The following is a 26,461-nucleotide window of genomic DNA, read 5'->3' as shown; positions in this document are numbered from 1 at the left end:
TATTTCTACAAAACTACACACACACATACCTCTCGGGTAATACATAGTGGCTGGAAAGCATTGGTTCCACAGGTCATGACCTCTGTCTTGTTCACCAGCAGGACCCTGATGTAGTTCTGACATTCAATCTGCATGAAAGTAGGTGAAGCAGAAAGCCTTTAAAAAGTTGAGGTGCTTGGCAAAATATTCCTCGGCATGTTGCTGGGAAGAACAAAGGAGTAAGTCTTCAGGTAGCAGACTGGGACGCAACCAACAGCAAAGCAATTCAGCGAGCATTCAGTCGTTCCATTGTTCAAAAATACGAGTGCTCGTTCGCAGCTGAATGGAAGCCTATTTGTGACATCGACAGACGCTCTAAAATAAGTCAAGTATGTGTTTCAGAAAATGATGACATGAAAATGTTTCTCTTTTTTTTTTTTTTTTTTTTTTAAACAGAGGCATGAAATAGATTTATTGGTTATAAAACGTTGTATTTTTGTAAATGGTGCTGCTTTGTGTGGTTGCGAAGAACTGAGGTAATTGCAGTGATGCAGGCTGCAAAAAGAATTGATTGTTTTTTTGTATTTGGCATCACCCGTCACTCTACAGCAGAGTAGACTGTGGGAGAGAAAATGACGTTGCAATCACTAAATAATGGAAATAAGAAAGCTGACTCCGGGAACAGGAAACTAAGTCTTTGTGTGTGTCTCACTGTCTTGCTCTGGGTTCGGCTGTGCGCATTTTCCTCCCCTTTAACCTCTACTCCTCGCTGCAAGAAAAACAACTCTTGATTGAAGAGTCTGAAATAGCTGTGCTGTACCTCCCGTGAGGCCTATGAGGACCTCACCACAACAGCCAGAAGATATTAAGATGGCCTCTCTGACAACCAGGCAGTGCTGACATCAAGTGTTATAATTGGGCGTGGGATCAAGGTTACCTCTGTTTTGCCTTTGCTCTGACAGGACTTCTTGGTTTCCTCATCCGGCGCCCATTCCGTTGCCTAGGAAACGAAAACAAGAAAAAGTCGCAGGATGACAAAGAGGCCAAAAAGCAGTCAGCCGAGTCCTTCAGACGCTACAAAACAGTTACGCAACAACTCACTGTTGCTAATAATGTAGGCACGCACAAAAAGATGCATGAAAAGACTTTAACCTCATTGCTGTTTGTTTATTGTGTAAACATGGCGACCGGCTCGCCAGCTAAGAGCTTATTCGAGGGTAGCGGGCAACGTACCCAAAGAGGCAGCTGAAGGGCTGAGGACGGAATTAGCATGTAAATAACTTTCTCTCCATCTCTCCTCCTTTCTTTTTTCTCTCTGTTCCTCCCTCAGAATGTTTGCAGCACTTGCCTGTGCTCGGTCAACCCCCCCCCCCCTCCCCCTCTACCTCCCCTCCCCTCACTGGCCAATTATACTTGTGTTGATGGTTGTGTCTTGGGCTCAATTATGGATGCAGGCAGCAGCACTGCACGACTGCAGTGCAAAACACACTTGCCTGTGCATACACACATGCTGCTTGGCCACCGGAGTCACACTGGCCCTTGTTAAAAGGGTTGAGAGATGTCCCTGTCTGTCTTGGCATGAACTGTATATGTGCAGGTGCCAGGGGATGCCGTGCCGTGCCCGTGCCCCCCCCTCGTAGGTAGGCTGCCTAACTGTCTTTAAAGTCCTATATTGTATAAAAACCTTTTGGTCTGTGTTTGTTTCTTCCTCTGCTCTCCCAGCGGGGTTGTCATGCACAATAGCACCCGCTGCAGATCCTATGATCCGCCTTTCCAGGACAACCGGCCAGTGAGACAAAGTTGTGACCCAACATTCGGCGGAGCCTGCCAGTTGAGGCCAACTAAAAGTCAACACAAAACTGGGTCAGTATTCCAAGAGCCAAGTGGAGGACTCAAACAAACAGCAAGATCTGGAGTAAAAATCTAACCGGGATCCACTACACAGTCCAACTTTAACACCTGCAGTTTAGGACAATTTCATTTTTTACGTGAACTTTGTCCTCGGGCAGTATTGTTCTTTTTTGGATCTTCATTTTGCTTTAATTAAAGCTCAGTGGAAGGGACTAAAAAGTGTGTAGCCTCAGGACACAGAGAGGATTCTGCTGGGAAAATATAGTTTTGAGTTAATCACTTTTTTTTTTTTTTTTTTTTTTTTTGGATCCTCAGTGCAGAGAATGAAGCTTTTTAGGAATTGAAATGGAAATAAAAACAGGATAAGCACATTTAATGAGAAGAACTTAAGGGAACTGCCAACATCTTTCTGGAGACAGACTGTGGCGTTTAAATTCACTGAGCGTTCCTTTCTCTTTAAAGTGTATAAATAGACCTTTTATTTCACAGATCATGGAGTTTATCAACTGTGCTCGCAGGAGTGGAAGTTCATGATTTGGAATGATTAGCCTCTGCATAAATTCTTTATAATGAGTGAAAACACCAGACCGAACAGTATTAGCCACAGCCTAATGAGCTAGTCAACATATGCACATTATCCAGGGCTTTTATTCTAAGCTTATATTCACAGAAAAGTCCCAACTCTGATTGCATTTTGATGGAGCAAGAACAGTTTGTGCTGCCAAAGGACTGCAGAGGAAGTGATTCCGCCGCTTTTCAGCTCCACCTTTGATTGTTTGAGACACGACTTAAAGCTCCGTGAAATCGGCAAACTCACCCCGTGTACATTGCAGACAAAGTTAGTGACGAGCTGGGAAAGAAAGCGGATGATTTGGCTTGCAAGACGCTCCACTCGTCAGCTAGTTGCTACAGTAAGTTGCGGCAAGAAGCAAGGCTGAGGAGATGGATTCGACTCTGTGCCACGAAAAGCACATGCTCCAAAGAGCGGAGGCGGGCGGCAAAGTAATGTAAAAATCTTGATTAGATCAGCTCCAGCTGTGCTAAACCAAACATAAAAAAAGAAAGATAAACCCTGTGCACCCCCACTAGCATGGTTAAGTGCAGGTTCCGAGTGGAGACTGAGGCAGATTCATAACAGTTATAAAGCTATGTTTAGCTCCTGCAGCTGCTAGAGCACCAGAAGTGGGCTCTGGCCCATATTGATAGTTACAGCTCATCTCCCTGTCTCCCACAGCAGCTCCCTTCAATTAACCCGCTTCAGACAGCAATAGTGAGAGAGGCAGCAGCAGGGGGACAGCTATATAAAGTAAACCGTGATTAAAATGAAACCTGAGCTCCAGACACTGAACCGGAATTATATGCAGGAAGTGCTCTGCAGGACCTCTACTGCTCGTGCTGCCACCGCCGAACGGCACGCAGGCGGCGACGAGCCTCACTTCCACTTCCCATGAGCACCGCGACCAGCGTGGCACCTGCCATTCAGAGAGTGGCCCCGCCCCCCCTGCACGGCAAGCCCATCACTCTGCCCGCCGAAATGAAAACACTGCTCCTCCACAGCCCCTGCCTGTCAGCCCGTGGCAGCCCAGGGACTGATGGGATGACGTCATTGTAAACACACACACACACACGTACGTGCATGCACACACACAGGGTGATGGATACCTTTGCGATGAATAATGGCTTGGGGCATTTACCATCTTTTCAGCAGGGCCCCATCTCCAAGGATCCCCATCGGCTTAACCCGCTGACCTTCACCAGAAAGTGCTTCTCTCCCTCCCTCCCTCCCTCCTTCCCTCCCCCTCGTCCCTCTCTCCGTCCAGCTCTTCTTCACACCATTTTGGAACAAAGCCACAGTCACACACAGCCTGTGAGAATACCAATTCTGCCACAACGTCCTCTCCCTCAAATACCTTCCCACTGTACCAGACCCTGAATGGCCTGCCATCAACAGGATGAATAAAAGCTGTGCAATGCGTGGGCAGAATGCAGTGTTTATTTTTTCACGAAAAAAAAAAATTAACAAATCTAACAAAAGGAAAGAGAAGGGATTGAGAGAAAAGACACTGTCAAACAAGCTGGTGGTGAATTCATTTGCTTTCATCAAAGTCACTTCATGGAGCTCGGCCTCTTCAAATAACCACCGAACCTCCTGTTAACGGACCAGGCTCTGTCCCAATCGAGTCCGAAAACACCCCTGGAAAAGACAGTTTAGCCAGTCAGGAGCAGCACAGAATCTCGTTCAGATCAGCCAGCTTTCAGGCCGGGTGCCAAAGCGGCTTGCATCTGTTGGGAGTGACATCTCGTTAATTTAAGTCACTTCTCTGTCAAAGTCCATGAGGCAGAAGAAAGAAAGCTATAGTTTTTCTTCAAATGTGTGGTATTAGGGAAATACTGAGACAAGTTAAAGATAAGACAGCATGTTGTGTGCAGCTAAGCACAATCACAAATTTGCCTCAGTGCGCTTTGCAATCTGCACAACAACACCCTGTGTCCTTAAAACCTCCAAATCAGACGAGGCAAAATAACCTCAAAACTGAGGAACAAAGTAGATTTCCAATACGGAAAGGATGATGACAACACAGATCATAAGCACACACGAAGGATACTTCCAGATGCAGCTCGGACCAGGACCAAACCACCTGCTCTTCAGGTCCTCGCTCCACTCATCAGCAATGAGCTGAAAGTGAAATCCAAATGCTTGTGAAACGCAACAAAATGTCAGCAAAACATTTTGGAAATGCTCCAGGATAAGAGTAATCATTCCTTGGCGACACTGAGCAGCGACAGACACGATGAGGAGTAACACGTCAGGTAAAAATAAATATAACATCTGAAAACTAATTAACAATCATGTTATCCTGGTGAGGACGGTATGTGAAAACACTGATATCAAATTTCCACATTTTATAGACATAAATCCAGCATAAATAATGGAAGGAACCAGATTTAAGAGGTGCTTGAAATATCATTTATATGGCCGTCTTTTGTTGAGAAAATATGGGTGAATTAAAGAGTCATCCTCCTCTCTGAGACGCCCACGTGCAGCCGTTTTTCATGCTCAAATGCAGCCCGAGGCCATGGAGCTGTTTATTATTTGTGCCTCTGGCCTCAGATACATGTTAGAGTTCATTCCATCTATTAGCAAGGCCAACAACCATGTGCTCTCTCTGCCATCAATTCCTCTTCCCAACCTAGGCCTGACACCTCATTTCTCCCAATTTCGCCACTGCTTAGACACAATAAGAATATCTTGCCCCGCGGCATCTTCCTTAAAGGAGGGAAGAGGGGCGAAAAACATGAATTCTTTATAGGCAAATAAAATAGGCAGAAAATACAATTAGTAGCAGGGAAGGGGATTCATCACTTTTACTGCAGAAAGATGGTGGCTGGGCTCGAAAATTAATTCTATTTTTACGAGAAGCAGAGAGACAGAGAAAAAAAAAAGAGAGCGAGAAACACTAATGAAGTACAGAGAGTTTGTGAGCGGCAGTGGCTGCGAATGTGGCCGTTCCTGACATGTGGTGCTGTGCTGATAAGGCCGGTTCTCAGTGACACACTGCTAACATCATGTGTGACAACTAATTATATCTCATGAATATTGTAAATAAGTGTGTCGTGGGACTAATGTCTGTTTGAATAGGAGCTGTCTGGCACTTGTTACCATCAGGATAGATTCATATTGCAGTTTAGTGTGAGTGGACCCAACTGGTGTGAATTTAGCATAGAATAGTATTAAAATAGTTTTCAATGTCACCAAATATTTTAACAAAACCAACAGCTGTTCCTTTGTGTGTTTAGCCTGCACAATACGTTTAGGCCCCTCATAATGTAGCTGTAGCGGCACATTCTGCTAAAAATGCCAAACTCCAGTCTGCAAGCACTGATAATGAAAAGTTGTGACATTTTACAGTCACAGTTCCTGGAAATATTCATTCTGACTTCAACAATCTGGGTTATTTATCATTCATCTAAATGGTTCATTTGCAAGTGGAAAGTTTGGAAGATGTTCATTCAAACGGGGATGTTCCACACGTGGCAATGTCTCATACTAACACTTCTTGGACTCCTGCATGTTTATCACTCACTCAACCTTTTCTCCTTGAATGATATTTAACCATTCAGACAAAAAAAACAAAAAACAGAGAGAGATCATATAGTATGTAGATAAAAAAAAAAAGAGATAATTATTTAATGTTGTCAAAATAAAAAGATGAAAACTTGCAAGGAGGGGTGAGTACCACCTGACAATATGGCCTCTTCTGGCACAAATTGGTGCACAGGTGGTGCAGAGAAGAAACGCGCAGCCACCGAAGCAGCGGCACGAGACCGAACGCCACTGATGGTGCTCACAGGTGGGAAACCAGTGCCACATCATGAGCGTGTCAAACAGGCTGTAAAGCCCCAGAATCTGCTCAGTTTTGATCATGTGTTTCCCACCATTACCCAAATGACTCACATACCTGCATCAAGGCTGATTTGAAGTGCGTAGAAGAATTTGCAAAAACATCCTGTGCGTCTTTAGTCTAACGTTATATCTTGTTTCGCTGCACAGAAAAACACTTCCACACAGGGAGAGTGCTCAGCTGTGCACCTCTTCAGTCATTTGTTTGATTCTTTGTGGAGCTTCCATGAAGTGTTTTGTGGAAGAATTTTGTGGAACTTAGCTAAAAGTTTGAGTTTAATTAATTGTGACACAATGCCAATATATATTTGCTACCTACACATTTAATTGCTAAAGCAGTTGGGGTGCACGTAAAAATAATACTCGTCCGCATTAGTATCTGGTTCCCCAGGGTACTAGTGCACATATACAGAGTGCAATGCAGAAGTTATTAGCTTTGTTATTTTTGAACTTTGAAATCTGTGTTCAGCACAAACACACTTGGGACGTCTTTACTTTAAGCTTAATTGTACCTGTTGTATTCTCATTTCTGGGTCTTAGTGAATTGTGTCAGTCAAACATCCTCGAGCTGCCATAACAAAATGAATCACAGCACTCTGTTCTTTCTACGGTCGTCATCCATCTTTAATATCCTGGCATCTGGAATTCTGCTATAAAATTGCCATTTTTAATTAATCTTCGATAACTTCAAATGCTTTCCACAGTTCATTACAGGTGAGCTTGAGGCTGCACATGTGTTCTGCCCTGCAGGGGGAATCCATTGGCTGAAAGGGGAAAACGCAGATGATGGCCGCTCCAGGCCAACGTAGGAAGTGAGCAGTGTCCAGAACCGTAGTGAGGAGGATGAGGGGGTGCTGTGCCCTTCCAGAAGAGAAAGAGTGGACAGAATGGCCTTTTGGCAAAGGCTTGAAAAATCTGTTATCACAGAAACCTGTCTGCATAGCTTTGGGGGTGGAATTTGTGGGAACTGAATATGCTGCATCATCAGTTATGTCTGCAGCAAAATCACGGGAAAGCTTTTGGACAACGCCAACACACATAATGCCAAAATGCTTTTTTTGAGCAGCAAAGTAGCACAGGGGTGACACGCAAACAACGCTGAAGTAAATGCAAACCAATTTATCAAACCTCTGAATATTTTGCTAAATTAATTAATTAATAATAATTTTTTTTTAAAAAAAGCTTATATCGGCTCTGATCCCAATCCCGTGGAACAATGGGCAACACTTTTTTACCACCAAGAACTGGGGATACATGGGAAATTTTCAAATTAATAAATGACTGATGAGATGCCTAATTAACTAAATATAAAAAACACACAGGTTCACATTTCCATTATACACAGATATATGGTTCACAAACCACCGACTTTCAGCAGCCCTTTGTCTCGCAGCTCAGTGTCTCTAAAAGGACACACCCACACCCTCTCCTTTGTGTTTCTCTCCCTCTAACACACACACACACACGAACCAGCATCCCTTTTGCACACTCCTCTCTGTGTTAAACACCACACTGACAGTCTGAATCAGCGTGGCATGAGGTCACTGACCTACACCTCCGTTCACACACAGCTGCAGACATGGAGGGGAGCAGTTCGACGGAGTGTTCAGACTACGCGTGTCTACCTTTCAGAACACACCGGACCATTTTAAGAGTTCTGACTACACGTTCCCATTGTTGCGAAATGCAGCCGGGTGCAGACTCCAGCAAACAGACAGCAGCAGGAGAGAAGACGAACGGAAAAAAAGCCATTGGGCCGTGAATACGAGCCGTCAGACACTCCTGACAGCTTGCACTGTTTCAGTCTGTGTGAAAAGCAGCATTTAGACAAACATTTCATCCTAAAGCATTTCCAGTGAAATTTAAATTACATAGTTCAGTTCAACAAAGATGCCTGAGTGCAGTCTTGAAAGTGATTCAATTTCACACTAAGGCAATATATGATGTTTCAGGCACCAAAATAGAGTATGTCTATTGCACCTATTGAAAACATCAAGTGTAAATGAAGTGCTTGGGCAGATTCTTTGGCTGCTTACAGTACATTTTCTTGGTGCAGCAGGAATATAAACATGGCCAATTTTAGGTAAATCTCTTAAATTAGTGCTTTTGCTGCAAAAACATAGACACACACCAAGAAGTTTGATTGGACCAAGAACTGGTTTGATGAATATAACATTTCTACAGTACTTCAATCCAACCTTTTTTAAAAGGTATTGCACTGGAAGGTATCTACGTGATATTATATTCTAATAATATACAGAACAGCAATCTGTCAAAGTTCAACGGTGGGCAACAGAAGAGGACCCACGCACAGACAAAGTGAATCAGAGAGACTTGATGTATATGAACAGGCTTACAGACAAGCAGCTAGTCTGAATGTGGGTAGACAGCCAGGGACTGTAGGTTAAGACGTACATACGTGCAGGCAGGCAGGCAGGGTAACTACACCCAGGCACAGGAGCACCATGGAAAATCAGACAAATGCGAAGGAGAATTTGTTCAGTAAATTGTCAGTAGGGCTTCATTAAAAGGCAGGTGTGAGAGGAGCAGCGTCACGTGACTGGCAAAGGGTGGGGGACTCTGGGGGCACCTGGTGGACAGGTGGAGAATGACTAGGTCCAGGTGTTGTGAAGAAAATGCAGGATTCCAGGGGAACAAACCCGAAATAAGGCAGCTGATCATTGCAGTGTCAAAAAATGACATGTTGATCCTTTATTTCCCTCTTTGCTTCCAGATTAACACGACAAAGACCTGGATCGCATGTGATAAAGGGTTAACTGAAATACAAGACTAAGATGCCTTACAATAGCTGCTTTTAATCCTACAGTTATTGACCATCTAAACGTAGTTTGTGCATAAGACATATATAAATCCTATGTGATGGTTTTTTTAGAGAGCATTAATATGTAAAGAAGCTGTTTCACAGTCACAATATTTGGTATTTACAACAAAAAGCAATTCCAGGGGTCATACCTGGGGACAGGAAGCTGTTTCCCACTCCTCTGATGTGTTGAATACACTGTATGGCTCAGTATGTGCTAACAGCCTCTATGTGGTTGCCCACTCACGCTGCTGCTGCCTCCTACTCACTGTAATTTCACATTAGGGAGGCTGGCAGGTGAAAGCAGACAGTCTCTCCATGACCAACCAACCAGCACAGACTCAGCGTACCGCACTGGATGCGCCCACACAGGTACAGAAAAAATTCCAGGTAATACAGATGTACTGTATGTGCAGCCTCACATGGTGCTAAAGCACATGGAGCACAGAGCTAATAATTACCGGTTTTCTTTAAAACCAAATACCTATCACATTAATCACACTTCACATTTATTACTGTAAATGTTAAAATAAATACAAACTGTGTTTAAAAAAATGCCACTGACTGCAGTTTAACCCCTTATATGATTCATTGTAATAATCTAATGAAGGACATAATCTGCAGCTTCTCCCCTCACAAACCAAACAAACCAACCATTTTGCCAATTCAACACAATGAGCCAGTATCAAAGGCAGATGCAGCCTAGATAATCAGTGATTTGTTAGTGAACATTGTTTTCTCTGCCTTTTTAAAAAAAAATGTTCCACAACCTACAGACCACCGGCTGACAGGGCAAAGCGAACCGACTAAGATTTCTAATTTGTGGTGTGAACAGACACAGTAGATAAAATTAAAAAAAGAACAACACAAACACATAGAATAAATGCTTCCCATTAAATGATGCCTTCACTGATTTTGAACTTTGTTCTTTTGGTTTTACATGTACCGAAATGCCAAATAACTTCCCTCCGATTTCCCACCATTAAAAAAGGACAAACACGTATCACTTCTTATGTATGAGGCTCCAGACCTGTCACACTGCCCGTGCTGACACCACAACAATTAAACCACCAGGTTAACGATGTGGCTAATGAGTGTTGTATATGCTGTATGACAGAAGTGAGCAGTACATGTATAAATGCAGGTACCGCTGCACAGAGATAGTTGTTCTTCCCAGCCTGGCTGGCAAAGCTGCAGCACATTACGGGGTGACAAGTAGCTCCCTCTTGCTCTTAGCTCACAGATTATGCCTCTGCTCTGACAAAGGCTGCATCAATAATTAAATCTCTGGCCAAACTGCAGCACAGAAATTAATGAAGAGTGTGAATGAAATCAGCCATGACTCATCAAACTCAGGGCAAGAGAGGAGCCTGATACTGTGGGCGAATCAAGGGTATGAATATCCAAGAGGGTCAGTTTAATGTCCGCTGCGTGGCGGACATTCCTCTTGATCCCCGGCTTTCTCCACGAATCCCCTGCTTTGCCCTTGAGCGCTGTGAGGACTGTAGCTGATATACTGTACTGTTCACGTTGCTACTACCTTGTGTGAAAATGTCAACGTGTCTTCAGCTTAACCGAATGTCAGTTTCTTCTGTCCCATAGGAATATTAAGCATCCAACAAAAACACCTGCATAAACAGAAGCATTTATTTGTCTGCGGTGCTGTGGGACGTTCCCAGTAGTGCCTGTTGATGAGGGAGTTTACACAAGCCATTTCCTGTTTAAAGGAACAAACTGCGACAGTTGACCTATTGACCTTCTCGGCCCCTCTGCTCTCCTGAACTTGATCCACATGGGACCAAGCAACAACAAAGACACAGCTGTTCCCCCAATTTTCATTTCAGATTTGCATGGTTCTGCATTTGGTTCTGTAGGTACCGACAGGTTTCAGTGTGAAGTACATCCACAGCATTTCAAAACACATTACGCTAAATTTCACATTTATTTTAGTTTCCTACCCAACTCTCCCGTTTCTACTCCTTTAAAAACGTGGTGCACAAAGCTAGTCTTTATAGAGACCAGGTTTAAATATTTTAGTCAGTGTAAATATCAATTCTTGAAAACAGGAAGTGAGAGTTTAAATTGTTAATTGGATGAATGATATTAGTGACCTTCAGAATAATGGTCTGCAAACAACCAGAATCTTTATCCAAACATTAGAATCCATCATGATGGACTGGGCAGTTAAAGCAAAAGGGCCAATCAAAAAACAAAAGATGAATTCCTTTAACACACAAAACCAAAACTAATCAATAAATCATTTCTTTTTTACATATGTCACAATTTCTTTTTTGATGCTTTGATATTTGAAAGAGTGAACAACAAATTAGAAATATTATTTGCAGATAAATTGAGGATGAGAATAATCACGCAGCAGTATAATTAAATCAAGCTGTGGCATATTGTTAGCTGCCATACTGTAGACAACCATGTATAAATACATGAAGCCACCCCCCCGGGGGTGGGTTCACCTGCTTTAGCATATGTAACATAAAAGAGTCAGCAACTTGATTTAATCCTAACATAGACAACAACTCTATTGTCCATTAAAAGCTGTAAATACTGCAATTTCTCAGTTTCAATGCTTCTGTTCTGAAGATTAAAAGCACATTACTGCATAAGACCACAGTGCAGTTTTGCTTGAGTGCCACTGTCCGTCTGTATCTCAGCCTCACATCTGGTAAAGAGGTCTTTAGTCCTAAAGAGACAGGCCATGATGCTGCACAGCAGGACGGCCACCTGGGGGCTGCTCATCATCGGCTCACTGTGGGAGCTGCAGACCACCACTCAACTCGAAATACCCTAAATACAAACACTGCGTCAAGGACAAATCCCAGGCCTCCAAACGCACAGGGAACCCGCGCTGTCTCAGAACTTCTAAAATGTTTTCAGCAAGAAATCTAAAAAAAGAGAAAAAGCCTCCCACTTGGACAATAAGGAGACCACAAAATAGAGTTCACCTCAAGTAAGCCCATGTAAGCTTCCAACTCTGGAAACTGTGGGTCGCTTTGCCTCTTGCATGTTTTTCACATCATCTTGGTTAAACTGTGAGCTAATGAGCAACCCTGACTCTAAAAATCACATTCTAATCTGCAAATGTTTGGTAAGAGAACAAAACTGCAACCAGCCAATAATTTTCTGTTAACATACTTTAATTTGTCACCCAAACTATCCAATCTTTCAGTTCATTCATTCTTGTTTCTTTACAGTATATTCCCATTATTCACTTGAACCAGCAGCTTTAAACTTGCTTTCGCTTAACGAATTGAAACACATCCATCCAGTGCTTCCGTTTCCTATATTAATGTAATCATTTGCAGATTAGTTACATATAGGCACATCGTTGTTGGAAGGTTCCCATGAGAGATCCGTAGCAAGAAACTATGTATTTAAAATGTAAAATAAAATGTGAAGTGAAGTCAAATAATTTTTTATTTTTATTTTTTTTTTACACAGCCCAATTTCACAAATTACTAATTTGCCCCAAGGGGTTTTACACTCTGCCCCACAATGATAAACTCATTAAACCCACAAATCTAATAAGGGGAAAAAAACGCCCTAAAAATTCCTCTGACTGGAAACAAAAAGGAAGGAAGCTCAGGAAGATCTGCAGGTCTGCATATTGACGAACAACCTGGCTGGTCCTGGAAAACTACTGGAGCGACATCATGAATGGACACACAGAAAAAGACTCAATGGGCGAATAAGCCTGATAGAAATGCAAGAGCGGTTCCACATCAGAAGCAAATATAATGTTCTCCTGAGGAAAAAATGTCAAAGGCGGAGCCCCTGTGATTTTTGCTGTAGATGGGATTTCGAGAATGGAGCACGTGCACTGGCAGAAGAGGCAAAAGAGGGAAAAAAAAAAAAAAAAAAAGTGGAGCGGTGGGTTATGGCAGGTGGAGGGATGGAGACAGATATGTAGAGATCCAGACAGTAATATGGTGTTTACATTCCACCTCCATGTTGCTGCCGTCTTATCGCTGCAGGGATTATCTGATGGACTGACAAAGACCCATCTCCTCCCCCTCCCATCTCCTGCTTTTACTCCTCTACCCGTTTTTTTTTTTTTTTTATTCCTTTGGGCTTGTCTTTATCTTAACACATACTGTAGGTTTGATTTGTTTCTAGAAAGAGTTTTTCATTTATATTTTCATTTTCCATTTGCTTTGTATCAGTGTGGGGGTCTACAATACGTCCTCACCTATCAGTTTGGTCTTTCCATCCGTGAAAACAAAAAAGATTTTATTTACTCTGGAGTTTGCAGTTTGCATTTTATTTAAAACCTGAAGCATGTTCATAGGCATTACTGCATAGAACAAAACCTTCTGGATGATGATATTGCGTTATTATATGCATTATTTTACATCTATCCATCATCTTAACTGCCTATATCCTTTCAAGGGACACGGGGGAGCTGTAGCTGTAGCTGGCCGGGGTTTCACTGGACAAAAGACAGGTTAGGGCTGACATACAGAGACCACCACTCACACCGGCATTCACATTTAATTTAGAGTCAGCAATGAACCTACTGTAACTGTCTGTCTTTGGATTGTGGGAGGAATTTAAACACAAGAACATGGAGAAGATGCAAACTCTACACAGAAAAGCCCCACGTTTAGCTTGTAAAATACGCAGTGTTCGCTGCGTAACAGTTTGTAAGTAACCACACAAGCGACAAACATACTGCAAATCACCTTTCACACTTACGACAAACCAACCCGGCAACTTTACTGTAGCTACATTTTGGCAGGGCGCTTTTTTGAACCTTTTTAACTAATGTTCTGTAAGTAAGCAGGGAAAGAAATGTATCTGTTTCTGCAAAGAGACGGTTATTTGAATAATTCTTCATCTCCTGGATGTTTCTCCCTGCAGTTCTCCTCCTTCCCATTCTTATTCCTCTTCCCATTTCAATTCCTGCATGCTCCATCTCTGTCAATACTGGTACTTAAGCTCAGTGAAAAGTCGGGTCAGGACCCCGTACCGACTGAGTAGCTGATACCGGGGGTTACATTCTCCACCGTCTTCTCGCACGAAGCCTTGACCCTGTCAGATAACTGTACATCTGTAAGTGCGTGTGTGTGTGAGGATAGATGCATGAGAGCGAACTCAAGTGCATCCCCAGCAGAGTAGCAGTAATGATGTGAATGCATGTGTGTACAGTACATGTGACAAAAGTGCTCAAGCTGCAATGTGTGTAGACATTTCTGACACAAACTGAAAAGGACACTGAATAACAAAAAGCAATGAAAAAAAAAAAAAGCAATCCAGCCAAAGACAATCAGTACAATTCTGTAGCTCTGTGGCCTTGTACAAATATGCAGCCGACAAATCAATATTCTATCTCCTGTTACTAGTGTGCAACATGCAGAAGAAAGAAAGAGTCATCTAAACAGGGCTCTGCTTGTGTCATTTTCTATTACTTCGAAACTGCAAAAGAAGGTGAGAGAAAAACGAAAGAAAGAAGAGACCAACAGGCATTTATTTCCTTTTTAAGCATAAAAAGTTCATCCATCTAAAGTTGCTGTTGTTTCGTAATTTTTTTTCTTGAATCGCTCGTAGAACATCTGGCAGATCTCTCATCCCAACGTAAAGAAAAACCAAACAAAAAAAAGGAAAACTGACAGTAACAAATGACAGAAACAGCTTGCTAGCTCTCCTCTCCCTCCCCACCCATAGAATGCGTGAGCCTCTACTGTACCTCTGCTGTTTTTAACCACTCTCCCACTCCTCTGTTTTATCCCCCGCCACACACATGCACACAGACACACACCTCCCACAACCTTCCTTTCGCCGCTCTGATTGTGGCGATTGTGGAGATCGGCCCGACCGGCACATCAGAGACATAGAGAGCTCTGTCAGTGGGTGCTTCTAGGACAGAGCATGTGGGTGGATTGCAATCAGACTCACCACCTGCACTAATACTGGCTATGCCCCCCACCCCCCTCAAAAAAAAAAACAACAGAAAAAAGAAAGAGTCAGAGAGACAGGTAGAAGAGTTTAAAAATGAAAACTGAAGCAGGGTGAGGGACAGAGATGCAGAACTCTTCCACCAGAATCTGATGTTCAGAGAGTCTCAACACTGGTGAGTAGGATGCCTGACCAGTCCCAGTGTTAGGTAGCTGGGTGGGTGATCGTGTGTGTGTGTGTGTGTGTGTGTGTGTGTGTGTGTGTGTGTGTGTGTGTGTGTGCGTGTGCGTGTGTGTGTGTGTGTGTGTGTGTTCTTGTCTAGGTAAAGCGCAGGGTGACTGAATGCATTTCAAAGTGATAATAAAAGAGTTATCTCCCAAATCACGCGCATTCAACAAACACAAATTTAACAGTAGAGCCGATGGAAAGCCAGGATATGTACGTTTTTTTTTTAAAATGTTTTTTCAGTAAAATATGTCCCATAATGTTATGTTCCAAATCCTATTGTCACTGATGGATTATGAGGAAAATAAGCCCCTGGGCACAGACAGGAGACAGGCATTGGCCTTTTATTTTTTTGCTGTTTTTGAAGGTTTGTTTTCTATCCCTTTTTGTGCTTTTGTTTTTTTTCATTTGAGGTCTTTTCAGTCATTTAAACTCTAATTTTGGGAGTTCTTTCCGTCAGTTGTTTTGTAACTTTATGTTTTTATTAGTTTCAATCCTTGTGTACCTGCTTTTGGATGTGATAGACACAGATCCTCTCTGAGTCTGTTTGTATTTTTGGTCATTTCTGTCTTCTGAGTTCTTTCAAACAAGAAATATGAATAGTAACCTCAAAAGCTAGAATTACTTAACCGCACAGGGAAAGATGCAGAAATATTTGTTTTTATAAATTTGTAAGCATTTCTGCATAAGCTGAAACATCTGAAAGTATTTCCAAATAGTTACAACTGGATGTAAAATAGTAGCCAAGAAGGTGGTGAATAAACCACGGATTGTAACTTATGAATGAACAGCTGATGCCAGTCAGCTAATACTAGCATGATATCAGTACTCTGGTTAAGCTAAGGCAAAACTCCATAAATCATCAAATGACAAAGTAACAAAGATCAAAGAAAACCACAATTATCCTTTAAATAATTGAAAATGCTCGTTTTTTTTTTTTTTTTTTTTTTACAAATCTTCTGTCCCCAAATATACGTTTTGTGCCTAATGAACCATTTGGGATTTGCTGAACTCGTACATTATCTCATGATGAAGTTAGTTGGTGTGAGAGAAGAGGATGCAGAGGACAGGGTTAACTGGAAGCAGACCCCTGAAAGGGAACAGCCCAAAGGAAAAGAAGAAGAAGTACATGAATCTCAGGAGTTTAGTAGATGCTGCAGCTCCACAAGAAGGAGACGTGGTTAAGGTGGTTTAAATTTAATTCTCAAATGTTCTTTTTTGTTAAGAAGTAGAGAGAAACATTCACATTTGGACACTGAAAACTTCCAGTTACTTTGTCATCCACAAAAAGGAGAAGCAGACTCTGGCAAAGTGAGGTCTCTGAAGGCTTTGAATTCTCTCCCCGGACGTGTTCTGTACAGGTGCTGCACAGCACAGAAACTATTTTGTACGACTCCCCAGAGACACAGAAGTTCACAAGACGAAATGTCCACAGAGAAACTGCTGAGCTGGAGCAGACTGAACTCTCGCCACCTTAAGTCTCGTTCTCAATTGTCACAACTCTGTAACGTATGTATGAATTTCATTGTGCTCTGACTCTCTGCTTGCCACTGTTTTTTATTCCTTTTCTTCTCTGGTACCTCCGTTTCCCTGGCTCTGCTTGTTTCACTCCCCTCTCTCTTCACATTCATTGCTCCACACTCGCCTGCTCACTAATGACCGTGGCAGGTGCTCTCCCAGGTGCTTGAACACAACAACCTGTGCTGAGCCTTAAAAAGCCCTAGCATCAGCACCTCATCTGATTGCCTTTCCCCCCCTCCCCCACCTGTTCATGGCCCACCTTCAAAAACAGAAGGGCTCTGGTTGTGTCTGGCTCCACAGACATATTACATATCTACAAAGCAAGCAAGATACATCTTTTCATATCTCCTGTAGTGACTGTTTTGGCAGATCGATGCTTCGTCTGAGACAGACAACCTGATGGATGACACGCCACACACACACCAACACATGCTATATCTAATAACTAGTCACAGGAGAGAATAGCAGACTCTAAATGTGGGGTGATAGTGACAGCAGTGTGTGGTTACAGATCCTGATAATGCCCAGAGCAAGCAGTCCAAACAAATGAATGGGAGAGGAGAGACTGCGGCGCTGCGGCTACACCAAGAGCAGGCCACCATCTCTGGTTTGCTTTTCAATCAATCACAAAGTCGTTTGTAAAGAGCGTCAGTGTGACTTTCACCTGCTCTCAATGGCCGACCTGTATTTCAAGGCAAAGCCAGTCGTGCTTTTCGTCCCACAGGTCGACTTGGTTCCTGAGTGGAACTCATGCAGTTAACTTTCACACTGGCAGCTGCCCATCAAATAAGGTAATACGTTTGACTTTGGAAGTCGAGTACACGGTGCACTTAGCTTTTAAGTGCTTTTTAAGTCTGTGAGCCAACTACTGTAAGGTGAAAAAATGAACTTTATCCATTTTCATAAGTGAGTAAGGAGTTTGTCTTCTACACTTAGGTAACAAGGAAAACAAATAAAACACCGTAGATGCAGCGTCACTGGAAAATAGATTAAAAACACCACAATGCATCAAAAGCTTCGCACATGTCAGCAGGTCACCGACCAACCTGCATCTCAAAGCATTTGTCACATCACATCAGCTGACTGTGTTCTAGCTACAAATCTGGTTGTGTAAATGTTGTTTCTGAACCAATATTAAATGAATGAGATGGTCTGTGAATGGTTCTGGTCAAAATGTTTGTGCACTCTGAGTTACAACCCGAGTTCATTTACACATCACAGCAGCACAGTTAATGTTGGGCATTTTGGCTCTGACCTCATCACACTCTGCCTACAACCCCCGTGGGACCACCACAGAGAGATTGGGCATTGGTGAGAACAAGATTTAAAGCAGCTTTACACATTTTAAAGGGCAACTTCAGCAATTTGCAAATTGCTCCTTATGGCTTTAGTTTAGGGTGTAAATTTACAATAATGCTTTCAAACTTCTATCTGACTCCACAACCTCTATAGTGTGAGCAATGAGATGAAGGTTCCTCCAAGTCATCTTCAAGCATTTTTCAACTAGAAGCAGAGAGATACTTAAATATAGGGAAGTCAGAGAAAAGTTTAAAAGCATTATTGTATATTTACACCCTAAACTAAAGCCATGGGGAGCAAGTTGAAAATTGGTGAAGTTGCCCTTTAAATCCACCAGCGACTCAAAAATAATAAACTGAGCTCGGAAGGAACAAAACGTCCATATAAAAATCAATGATCATGATAGAATAACTTAATAGAAAATGTATAAATAATCCAAGGCTAAACTGACAACAATCAGAGCTATATTGTCTTCATATCGTGGCATCGTGACCCTTACATTGGATTTTTAATATCATATTGACATTTGAATATTTAAAAAAATGAGTATAAATAAAAACCAATCAATAAATATGTATCTTTGAACATGAATGTGGCAAACTATTCCTAATTTCCACCGCTCACACTGCCTCAGGCTGCCCATTCTCACTGTGTACAGTTCACATTTTTCCCATCAAAATGGGCGCTGGCTTCATTTCCTGGCAATGTTACTGAGGAACTACACTTTGATGAGGCAAACCGAGCGTCCTGGGGGAGTGCAGACAGCTGAACTCAAGTTTGGACTCAAACAAACAAACCCAGTGTGAAAACAGCCTTCGTCTTCGACAGGTGGTTTGGGTATTTAAGCAACATATCACTGGTTGAGGAATCTCAAGCAAAAGCCTTGGAGAAATAAGGCTTTGATGTCGAAGCAGAGGCTGGACCGGCAAGTGGGAGATTTAGGTTTGTTTTCCGTTTGCTTATACAACAAAAGCAAAAGGAGTATTTTAAGATGCCGCCCTCCTCCGTTTCTTTGGACAGCTTTCGTTTACTGGCAAATGAACATGAGGGAGTAGAGACCTTCCTCTTTGCTTCACTGGGCAGTTTGTATAATGTTCTCATTGATTTCAGCCTTGGCATCAGGGATGACACCTCTGCGTTTGTTACAAGGAAGCAGGAGCTCCCTCGTTTATTCCTATCGCTTGCAATTAGTTGAGGATCTGTGTGTGTGTGTGCCCGAGAGATACAAATTCAGATAGTAAGTTTGAGTGCATGCGTGTGGGTATTTGTTTGTACATTCACTGTTTTTTATGTGGGTAAACTTTCGACATGTCACACGGATGTGAAGATAGCAGGACAAAGGGAAAAGCACCACAGAGCCGTGGAGAACAACACAGTCAGGGTGAAAACAAATGAAAACCTTCATAAGTCAACCTCGCCTCTCCAAAACTAGACAACGAGGACACGCAGACAAAGGGGGGCATTGATATCGGCAGTGACACACGGGTGGCAGCTGTACACATCATGTCATTCAGTTGTGGCTGCTGTGAAAGGGGACTTTGTCAGACAACGTTGAGTCTGGTGATGTGCTTTCACTTTCTGGGGAAATGTGGTGTAAAATAATGCAGCATATTGTTCTTGCAACAATGCAGCAAATATAGTTCTTAACATTTTTCCTGGTTACTTAAAAATAAACCAGAACCACCATGGGAGGCAGCCGTCTTTTGAAGTTGCACCCAGGCATTAAAATAATGGATATCGTCGCTTACAATGGCATTAAAATAATAAAAGTTTCACGCCATTCTTTCACCGTAAACACTCAAAACCACTGGACTACAACTGTGCAAACACGGCAGTTTGGTTAGGGTTCGGCACAAAGACATCAGGGTCAAGTGTTTTTTACTGATTTGTCACAAAATGTGGAGCACATCACATGACCTATTGCAACAGCACCGCAGTTGCTTCACACGTGAGCTCAACTTCAGCTTCTGTGGAAACGTCCTGTGCTTTCTTGAGCCTCCATCCACAGTTTGTGTGTCTTAAATAGGCAGTTGAGTTACGTTCCCTACACGTCGCCCTACCTTAATGTTTATGTTCACTGTTTTCATCGGCTAGTGACACACTATAAAGCTACTTGGTGCATTTGTGGTTCTTGTTTTTTTTTATAGAAGAATCCACCAAATCCACACAATCCACTTGATTTATCGTGCGGTTTTTACTACCCAACAATGCAGCTGGCATCCAGCCTCCAACTTCCCGAATCAGAGCTTCTTTTGATGCGCGACAAAAAGTTTTGAGAAAAAATTCAGTAAGGAACATGAAATGCTCACAATGACTCAAACATCACAGCACGTTTACACATTCTGATGGTTTTCATATGTTTGCAAGGAAGACGGAAAATCAACATGAGGCGAGCTGTGACAGAGCGTGTACCAGCAAAACCACCATTATGTGCCAACAGCAACAGTGGATTTTCTGAGACATCATAAATGTATTTCTTTTTTTCTTCATTAAATGAGCCTTTTTAGTGTGTTCTCTCTACACTGAGAGCTCGACTTAAAAGAAATGACATAACAGAATCAGATTTTAGACTGTAATTAGATTTGCCTTGCAGCAGCGGAAAACTAAAAAGAAGATTTCCCACAGTCATTTGAAGCTCGGAAAGTGTGCAGTCAACTTAGGTTTATATAAAGACTGATTGTCTTTGCTCAGTGACAGTGATACACCAGTTTAGATTACACAGTCCCATAGAGAGTCAGTGGCTTGTCATGTGCGATGCCTGACGTAACTCAACAGCAACCCTGTGCCCCAGAGCCAACACTCCTGGCTGCAGCGCTACTTTACTGCACAACCCCTCACACTGCTAGAGGCCTTTCCACACACACACACACACACAGGATGCAGAAATGGATGTGCCTATATGCATCCATACTCTGCACACACACTCGATTTAATTCTACTCTCTGCATAATGGAGGATAGTAAAATAATATTTGTATTGATTCCTCCATTAGCATATGCACCACTCTCCTGCTTGTAATTATACTGGAACTGTAAATACACATCTCTTCCCGTTCCATCATCACAGCTTTACATTATACAACAGTAGTTTTACATTTTTATGTTTCCTGCAGTTGGTAATATCGCGGCTTGCTGCAGATAAAGCATCACTTACAGAGATTTCAGCTTTACTGACAGATAATCTAAGGAAAGAGATGTCAAATCACTGCCAACTATGTTTTATTGACATGCAATGTCCTCTTAGTGTGAGAGCGGCAGCAGCAAGCACTTGCTGCAAAAAAAAATGTCAATAAAAGCAGTCAACAATGTTTTCAACTGATGCAACTGCCATATGTTTGTGGTTACCATGGCAATTGAGGATTTCAAAGCAGTCCGTTTCATTTTCAAGAACCATTTTCATTTTAATTAAACATTTTCTCAAGCTGTTACATAGAATTCTGCAAGTACAATCCTTGTAATGCTAGACGACACGTCCCCCATGGATATGTTAAGTACTCACGGCACTCCCAAGATACTGCGTTTACAAGAAAGAGATGGACGAACTGACAACTCGAAAACATAATGCCTCATGGCTGTCACTGGAGACACAAAGTTAGAGGAGTTTACAACATTAAGTCAAATGTTATGTCGACCTGTCTATGTAGATCTTTACCCATTCGTCCATTTTGCAACTTTACAATAACCACATTCGACTTGACTTGCTCGTATGTAAACACGTCATTCGTCGTGCCCTTTGTAAGGGAAAAAAAAAAAACTCATAACAGATTTATCTCTACGTTAAATCAATTTGACAGACAGGGTTCGACGAACGGGACAGCTGTGTGTAGCTCTTTGCCAATATTGCGAATTAGATAAAAGCAGACTTGAGAAAAGGCCTGCTTGCCTGCTGTTCTGTTTGCTCCCAACTTTAACAGAAAAAGCATCTTCCTAGCATCAGAAAACACGCCGAGTTAAAAAGTTCATCAAAGCGGTGATATGCCACTGTCTTTGGAGGGTTTTGATCGAGACTCTTGTAATGATTTCTGTTAGATTTCTGTGCTCCCTGAGCATCTAATCAGATGATGTTTATGCCCACCAGAAGTCATCGGGATTTTACAAACTGCTAATAAATGAACGAGATCTGTGGTTTCTTTTCACACACAAGCTGCCACTGATCAATCTTTTATGGATCTCCTGACTACATTCAGACCCCAGGCAAAACTTCTGACCTGCCTATGCAAACACACATACGAAAACTCTGCTAAGAACATTTCCTGCTCATTTACAGCAGTATTTACCCAAAGAAATCTGCCTTTCTCCCCCACATTTCATTGATAATTTTCAAAAGCCTTTAGTAGAATAAAAAAGCTGAATCAGCTTTCCACCCTGCAAATGTTTCTTCTAATTACAGATCACACTAAAAGGAGGCTGTCTGTGGTACAAAATGTAGGTGGGAGAAATGTAAATGAAGCAGGGTGTAATATCTGATAACAAAAGATAAAACACAAAAAGAAAGAAAATTAGAAAAAGCTAAATTGTATTACAGGTCACGAGCTAAAAGCAGTGACATTTACAGACAAAACTCAAATAACCCATTATTACATGTCAGGATAGAAGAGCAGCTGTCTTTGATACAAAGCTCAGATAGAAAAAAGTAAATAAAGCTGACTGTAATATCTGATAAACAACAGATAAAATACAAAGAGAGAACAGTGGCTCGATCAGGCCTACGTGCCTCCATCATCTAAAATCACAGAGCAAAGCCGTAATCCGACGATGGAACAATCAAACTGAACCTTCCCTATGTGATGGATTCTCTTTCGGTGTGATCCACAAAGATTAGCCCTGCAATTCATGAAAACTGCTGCAGCTGCTGCAGTTAAAACTAGTTAGAAAAAGTCCCAAAACGTAACCGACTGTCGATTTTAGTGCTTTATTTAAAGGACTACTGCTGTGTAAAGCGACAATTGAAGCAACAATAATCTGTGGTAAAGTGGTTTCTCTCACCAACGAGACAAACACCGATTCAACATGGGGAATTAGATGTAAAGATGCCAGTGACAGTAGACAGTGAAGAGCACAACACCGAAAACAAGGCCCGCGGAGGCTCACTGAGGCCACAGTGTGTCACTGCTCTAAAAACACAGAAAAGCATCAATTCATTGATCTTCTTACCTGTATCAGCGACATGTTACTGAGGTCCAGTCTGAAAAGGTAGTTTCTGGATGGAGGAGAGAGGAAAAAGAGATAGCAGGTAAGTATTTGCACAATTTGACTGACCTTTATCAAGAAATGTGTTTAATAATGCAAATTGAGTATCAGAGAAGTGACAGGCCATTTTAGCTGCTGCCAACTTAAAGCAAAGCTGATTAAGGTCACACTGTACCTGTCCATCTGTCTTAACTAATACGTGAACTATTAATCGTGTATTGCACCGACAGTATGTCTGCTTGTGTTTTTAGGAGGATTAAACCAGTTGAACTGTTGTCAGCCTGTGAGGTCACATACACACACACACACACACACACACAGGAACACTATTGTGAAATGACGTTATTTCTTCCAAATTCATCCCTTCTGCCGAATCCAAAAGCTCGACTTGGTCCAACGAGGCCTCAGCTGAGCACTTGAGAAGCATCATTATCCGTAAACCGCACAGTATGAGTGAGTCAGAAAGGGTATCACATTCTCAGTAATGTGCTCTGAGGGGTGAGAAGCTGAGTAGATTTACAGTTCTTTACCTGGCACCCACAATAAGCTCATTCCTAGTCAGGTCAAGGGTGAGCTGGGAGTAGTCTCTCACGCCGGGGTAGGAGAAAGTAGAAATCCACGGACTGAGTGCTGAAGAGAGAAAGAAGAAGGTCAGGAAAAGCTCAAATGTGTCATAATCCATGAGATAAGAGCAGATACATTTCCAAACAATACTCAAATAACAGTCATTTCCCCACAAAAGCCTGTCTCATTTGGCATTTTATGCACAAGCGTAGGTGGTAAACAGAGCTGAAGTTATTAGGTAATCAAGAGAAATTGAATTACCAATTATGATTTATCAACTATTTAGGTTATTAATTAAGCAAAATGCCAAACCAAATTTATTGGTTCCAACTTCTCAAATGTGATTAATGGTCTTAATATTACAGTAAATTAAAGCTCTTTGGGTTTTGTGTTATTGGTCAGAAAAAAGTAAAAACCAAAGATGCTAACAACTAATATTTAGAAATATTATTTGTTGCAGTTGTAGTGACAAAACCAGGAACGTCTCCTTTCCTGAGATGATGTCTCCTGTAGAGTGGGATAAAGCTCTGCAATCCACATTAGACAACAATCCTGATAGAATCTGACATTTGGACAAACCCAGCATTGTGCGGGGTACAAGGCTGAAACCTCAGCGCTGTTTGAGACATGCTTTCACAAATCACAATTTCAAAGCAGTGGAGCTGAGGTGCGGCCTGCTGGGGTTGTTAACGTTGCATTAAAAACTGCAGGAGAAGAGCATTTTCTCTTCAATCATTGCGTGACCCGAACTTCAAAAAGATTCCACCACATGGGAGGTTTGTGCACCGTGGAAGGATTTACCATATTTCCCAAGTCGTACACAGTATCACAGCGGCTGGTGGGAACTCAGATTCCCTTAACCAATTTGAAAAGCTGTGTTAAATAGCTTTGGGTGATTTCCACCCAACTTTTGACAAAAAAGAAATGGCTGCACATCTGGGAGGTAATGTTTAACAATGTAGTGACATTCTTCCCTTCGTGGTTTAGTGTAATTTCTGTAGCCATTACGTACTAAAACAAGGTTATCACAAAATGAACAAAGGAAAGGAGACAAAAATGTGAGGTGATCATGAGCCAAACATTCAGGCTGATAACTATTCATTAGGGAAGTAGTAATCAAACATTTAAAACCTTAACCCTTTAAATCTTAAAATAACCATATGAGCTTGAGGCTCCAAATGTGAGACAAAGTGTACAAAAAGTCGTTTTAGGTCCTCTGAAAACACAGAATCACTAATATTATGAGCAATAAAAAGGCAGAAGGCGGCATGTACACTACAGTATGGTGGTTTTCATTTAGTAAACACACACATTATTTGAAAAGAGACACACACACACTGCGATGTCCTGCCAGTACTGACAAGGGGACATCAGTGAAATGACAATTACAGTATCTGCCACAGTCTGTTTTTGCCAGATGTGAATTAGGATTCTGTAGTTATGCTACCAGCATGACTTAAGAAGTGACATTTTTATATTTAAAATAATATTTAAAAGAGCAAAAAAAGTTTCCAGCTGCAATAAAATTTAAATTGACTTCAAGGATAAGGCTGTCAATCATCAAAAAACATCTGTACACCTCTGTGCAATATCACTAAAATGCCTTAATATAAAGTGCATTAATATACAGTGCCTTGCAAAATATTTATACACACACTTTTTAGATATTTATTTGTAAGAAATTTAGAAAACCATTTATCATTTTCCTTTCACTTTACCATTATGTGCCACTTCCCAAAATCCCAATAAAATATATTTACATTTTTGCTTATAAAATGACAAAACCTAAAAAGGTTCATGGGGTGTGAATACTTTTGCAAGGCACTGTAAAATGGTACCCTCTTACAAAAACCGTATTATTTTTAAGGTGAAGAATTTATTCCTTTGTATAACTCAAAACAGGGTATCCAAAGTATGACCTCAATGCAGCAAACCTTAAGTTGCATCCGAACACTGCGCCTGAGATTCAGTGACGGCTTCATTGATATTGAATTTGCTTCTTTTGGATCGTACATGTAAATGAACGTCAGTAAACCTCCCTCCGAGTTCCCCATTTTAAAATATATCTCTTCAAGATGAAAAGTCCCTCCGGATGACATCACAGTTCAGATTATGTCATCTCATGCTCATTCTATGGAGTTTGTAATCATGATTAACCTGCTTTTCGAGAGCTCCTCCAGATGATGTCATCTGAACTCCTAATGATGTAAAACTCATCCGGCTGATGTCGTCTGGAGGAGGTTTTCAGCTAGGAGCAAGGAAGTCTTTCAATATTGGGAAGTCAGATGGATATTTAAAAGGATTCGTTACACTAAACTAAAGCCGTAGTGAGAAAGATGAAAATTGGTGCAGTTGCCCTTTAAGCCCAATTGTCTGAATATGGTTATAAGATAAACCTGTGAACACCACCGCCCTCTCACTTCTGACTTAAAATGCAACAATTTATTCTGAGACTATAAATAAACCCCATGAAGTGCCCTTTAAAGACCCCCCACCTGAGCTAGTGAAGACAATGCCCTCTAGAATTAATCAAGTGCCCCTGATATTTTTTTTTGCCACCACTGGTCATTGAAAAATGATGCCACAAACACTTCACTCTACAATCAACTTTTCACTGAAAAACAGACGGGTAAATGTTTCTTACGTGGCATCTGTAGAAACGGGTGTTTGGGCGACTACACCAGCCTCTACAGAGGTGTC

The 26,461-nt window shown here is 41.8% G+C and overlaps 1 protein-coding gene across 5 annotated transcripts in view; it reads right to left on the bottom strand.

The window, feature by feature from the left end:
• Positions 1–26,461, bottom strand: part of sema5ba (sema domain, seven thrombospondin repeats (type 1 and type 1-like), transmembrane domain (TM) and short cytoplasmic domain, (semaphorin) 5Ba) — a 152,873-nt gene that overhangs the window by 53,618 nt on the left and 72,794 nt on the right. For 4 of the 5 annotated variants that reach the window (XR_010915189.1, XM_067515983.1, XM_067515981.1 and 1 more), the window contains 4 exons: positions 23,728–23,827; positions 23,162–23,207; positions 917–979; positions 30–128 (listed from right to left, as the gene is read on the bottom strand). Coding sequence is in view for 4 of the 5 variants with exons in the window: in XM_067515983.1 (XP_067372084.1) it covers positions 30–128; positions 917–979; positions 23,162–23,207; positions 23,728–23,827 (308 nt within the window). In the remaining variant the exon portion in view is untranslated. Of the gene's footprint in view, positions 1–29; positions 129–916; positions 980–2,647; positions 3,089–23,161; positions 23,208–23,727; positions 23,828–26,461 lie in introns of those variants that run through there. The other variant, XM_067515984.1, reaches the window with a different exon arrangement.

The sequence above is a fragment of the Channa argus genome, chromosome 9, assembly GCF_033026475.1.
Source record: "Channa argus isolate prfri chromosome 9, Channa argus male v1.0, whole genome shotgun sequence".
NCBI classification, from domain to species: domain Eukaryota; kingdom Metazoa; phylum Chordata; class Actinopteri; order Anabantiformes; family Channidae; genus Channa; species Channa argus.
This window is presented reverse-complemented; position numbering and strand designations above follow the sequence as displayed.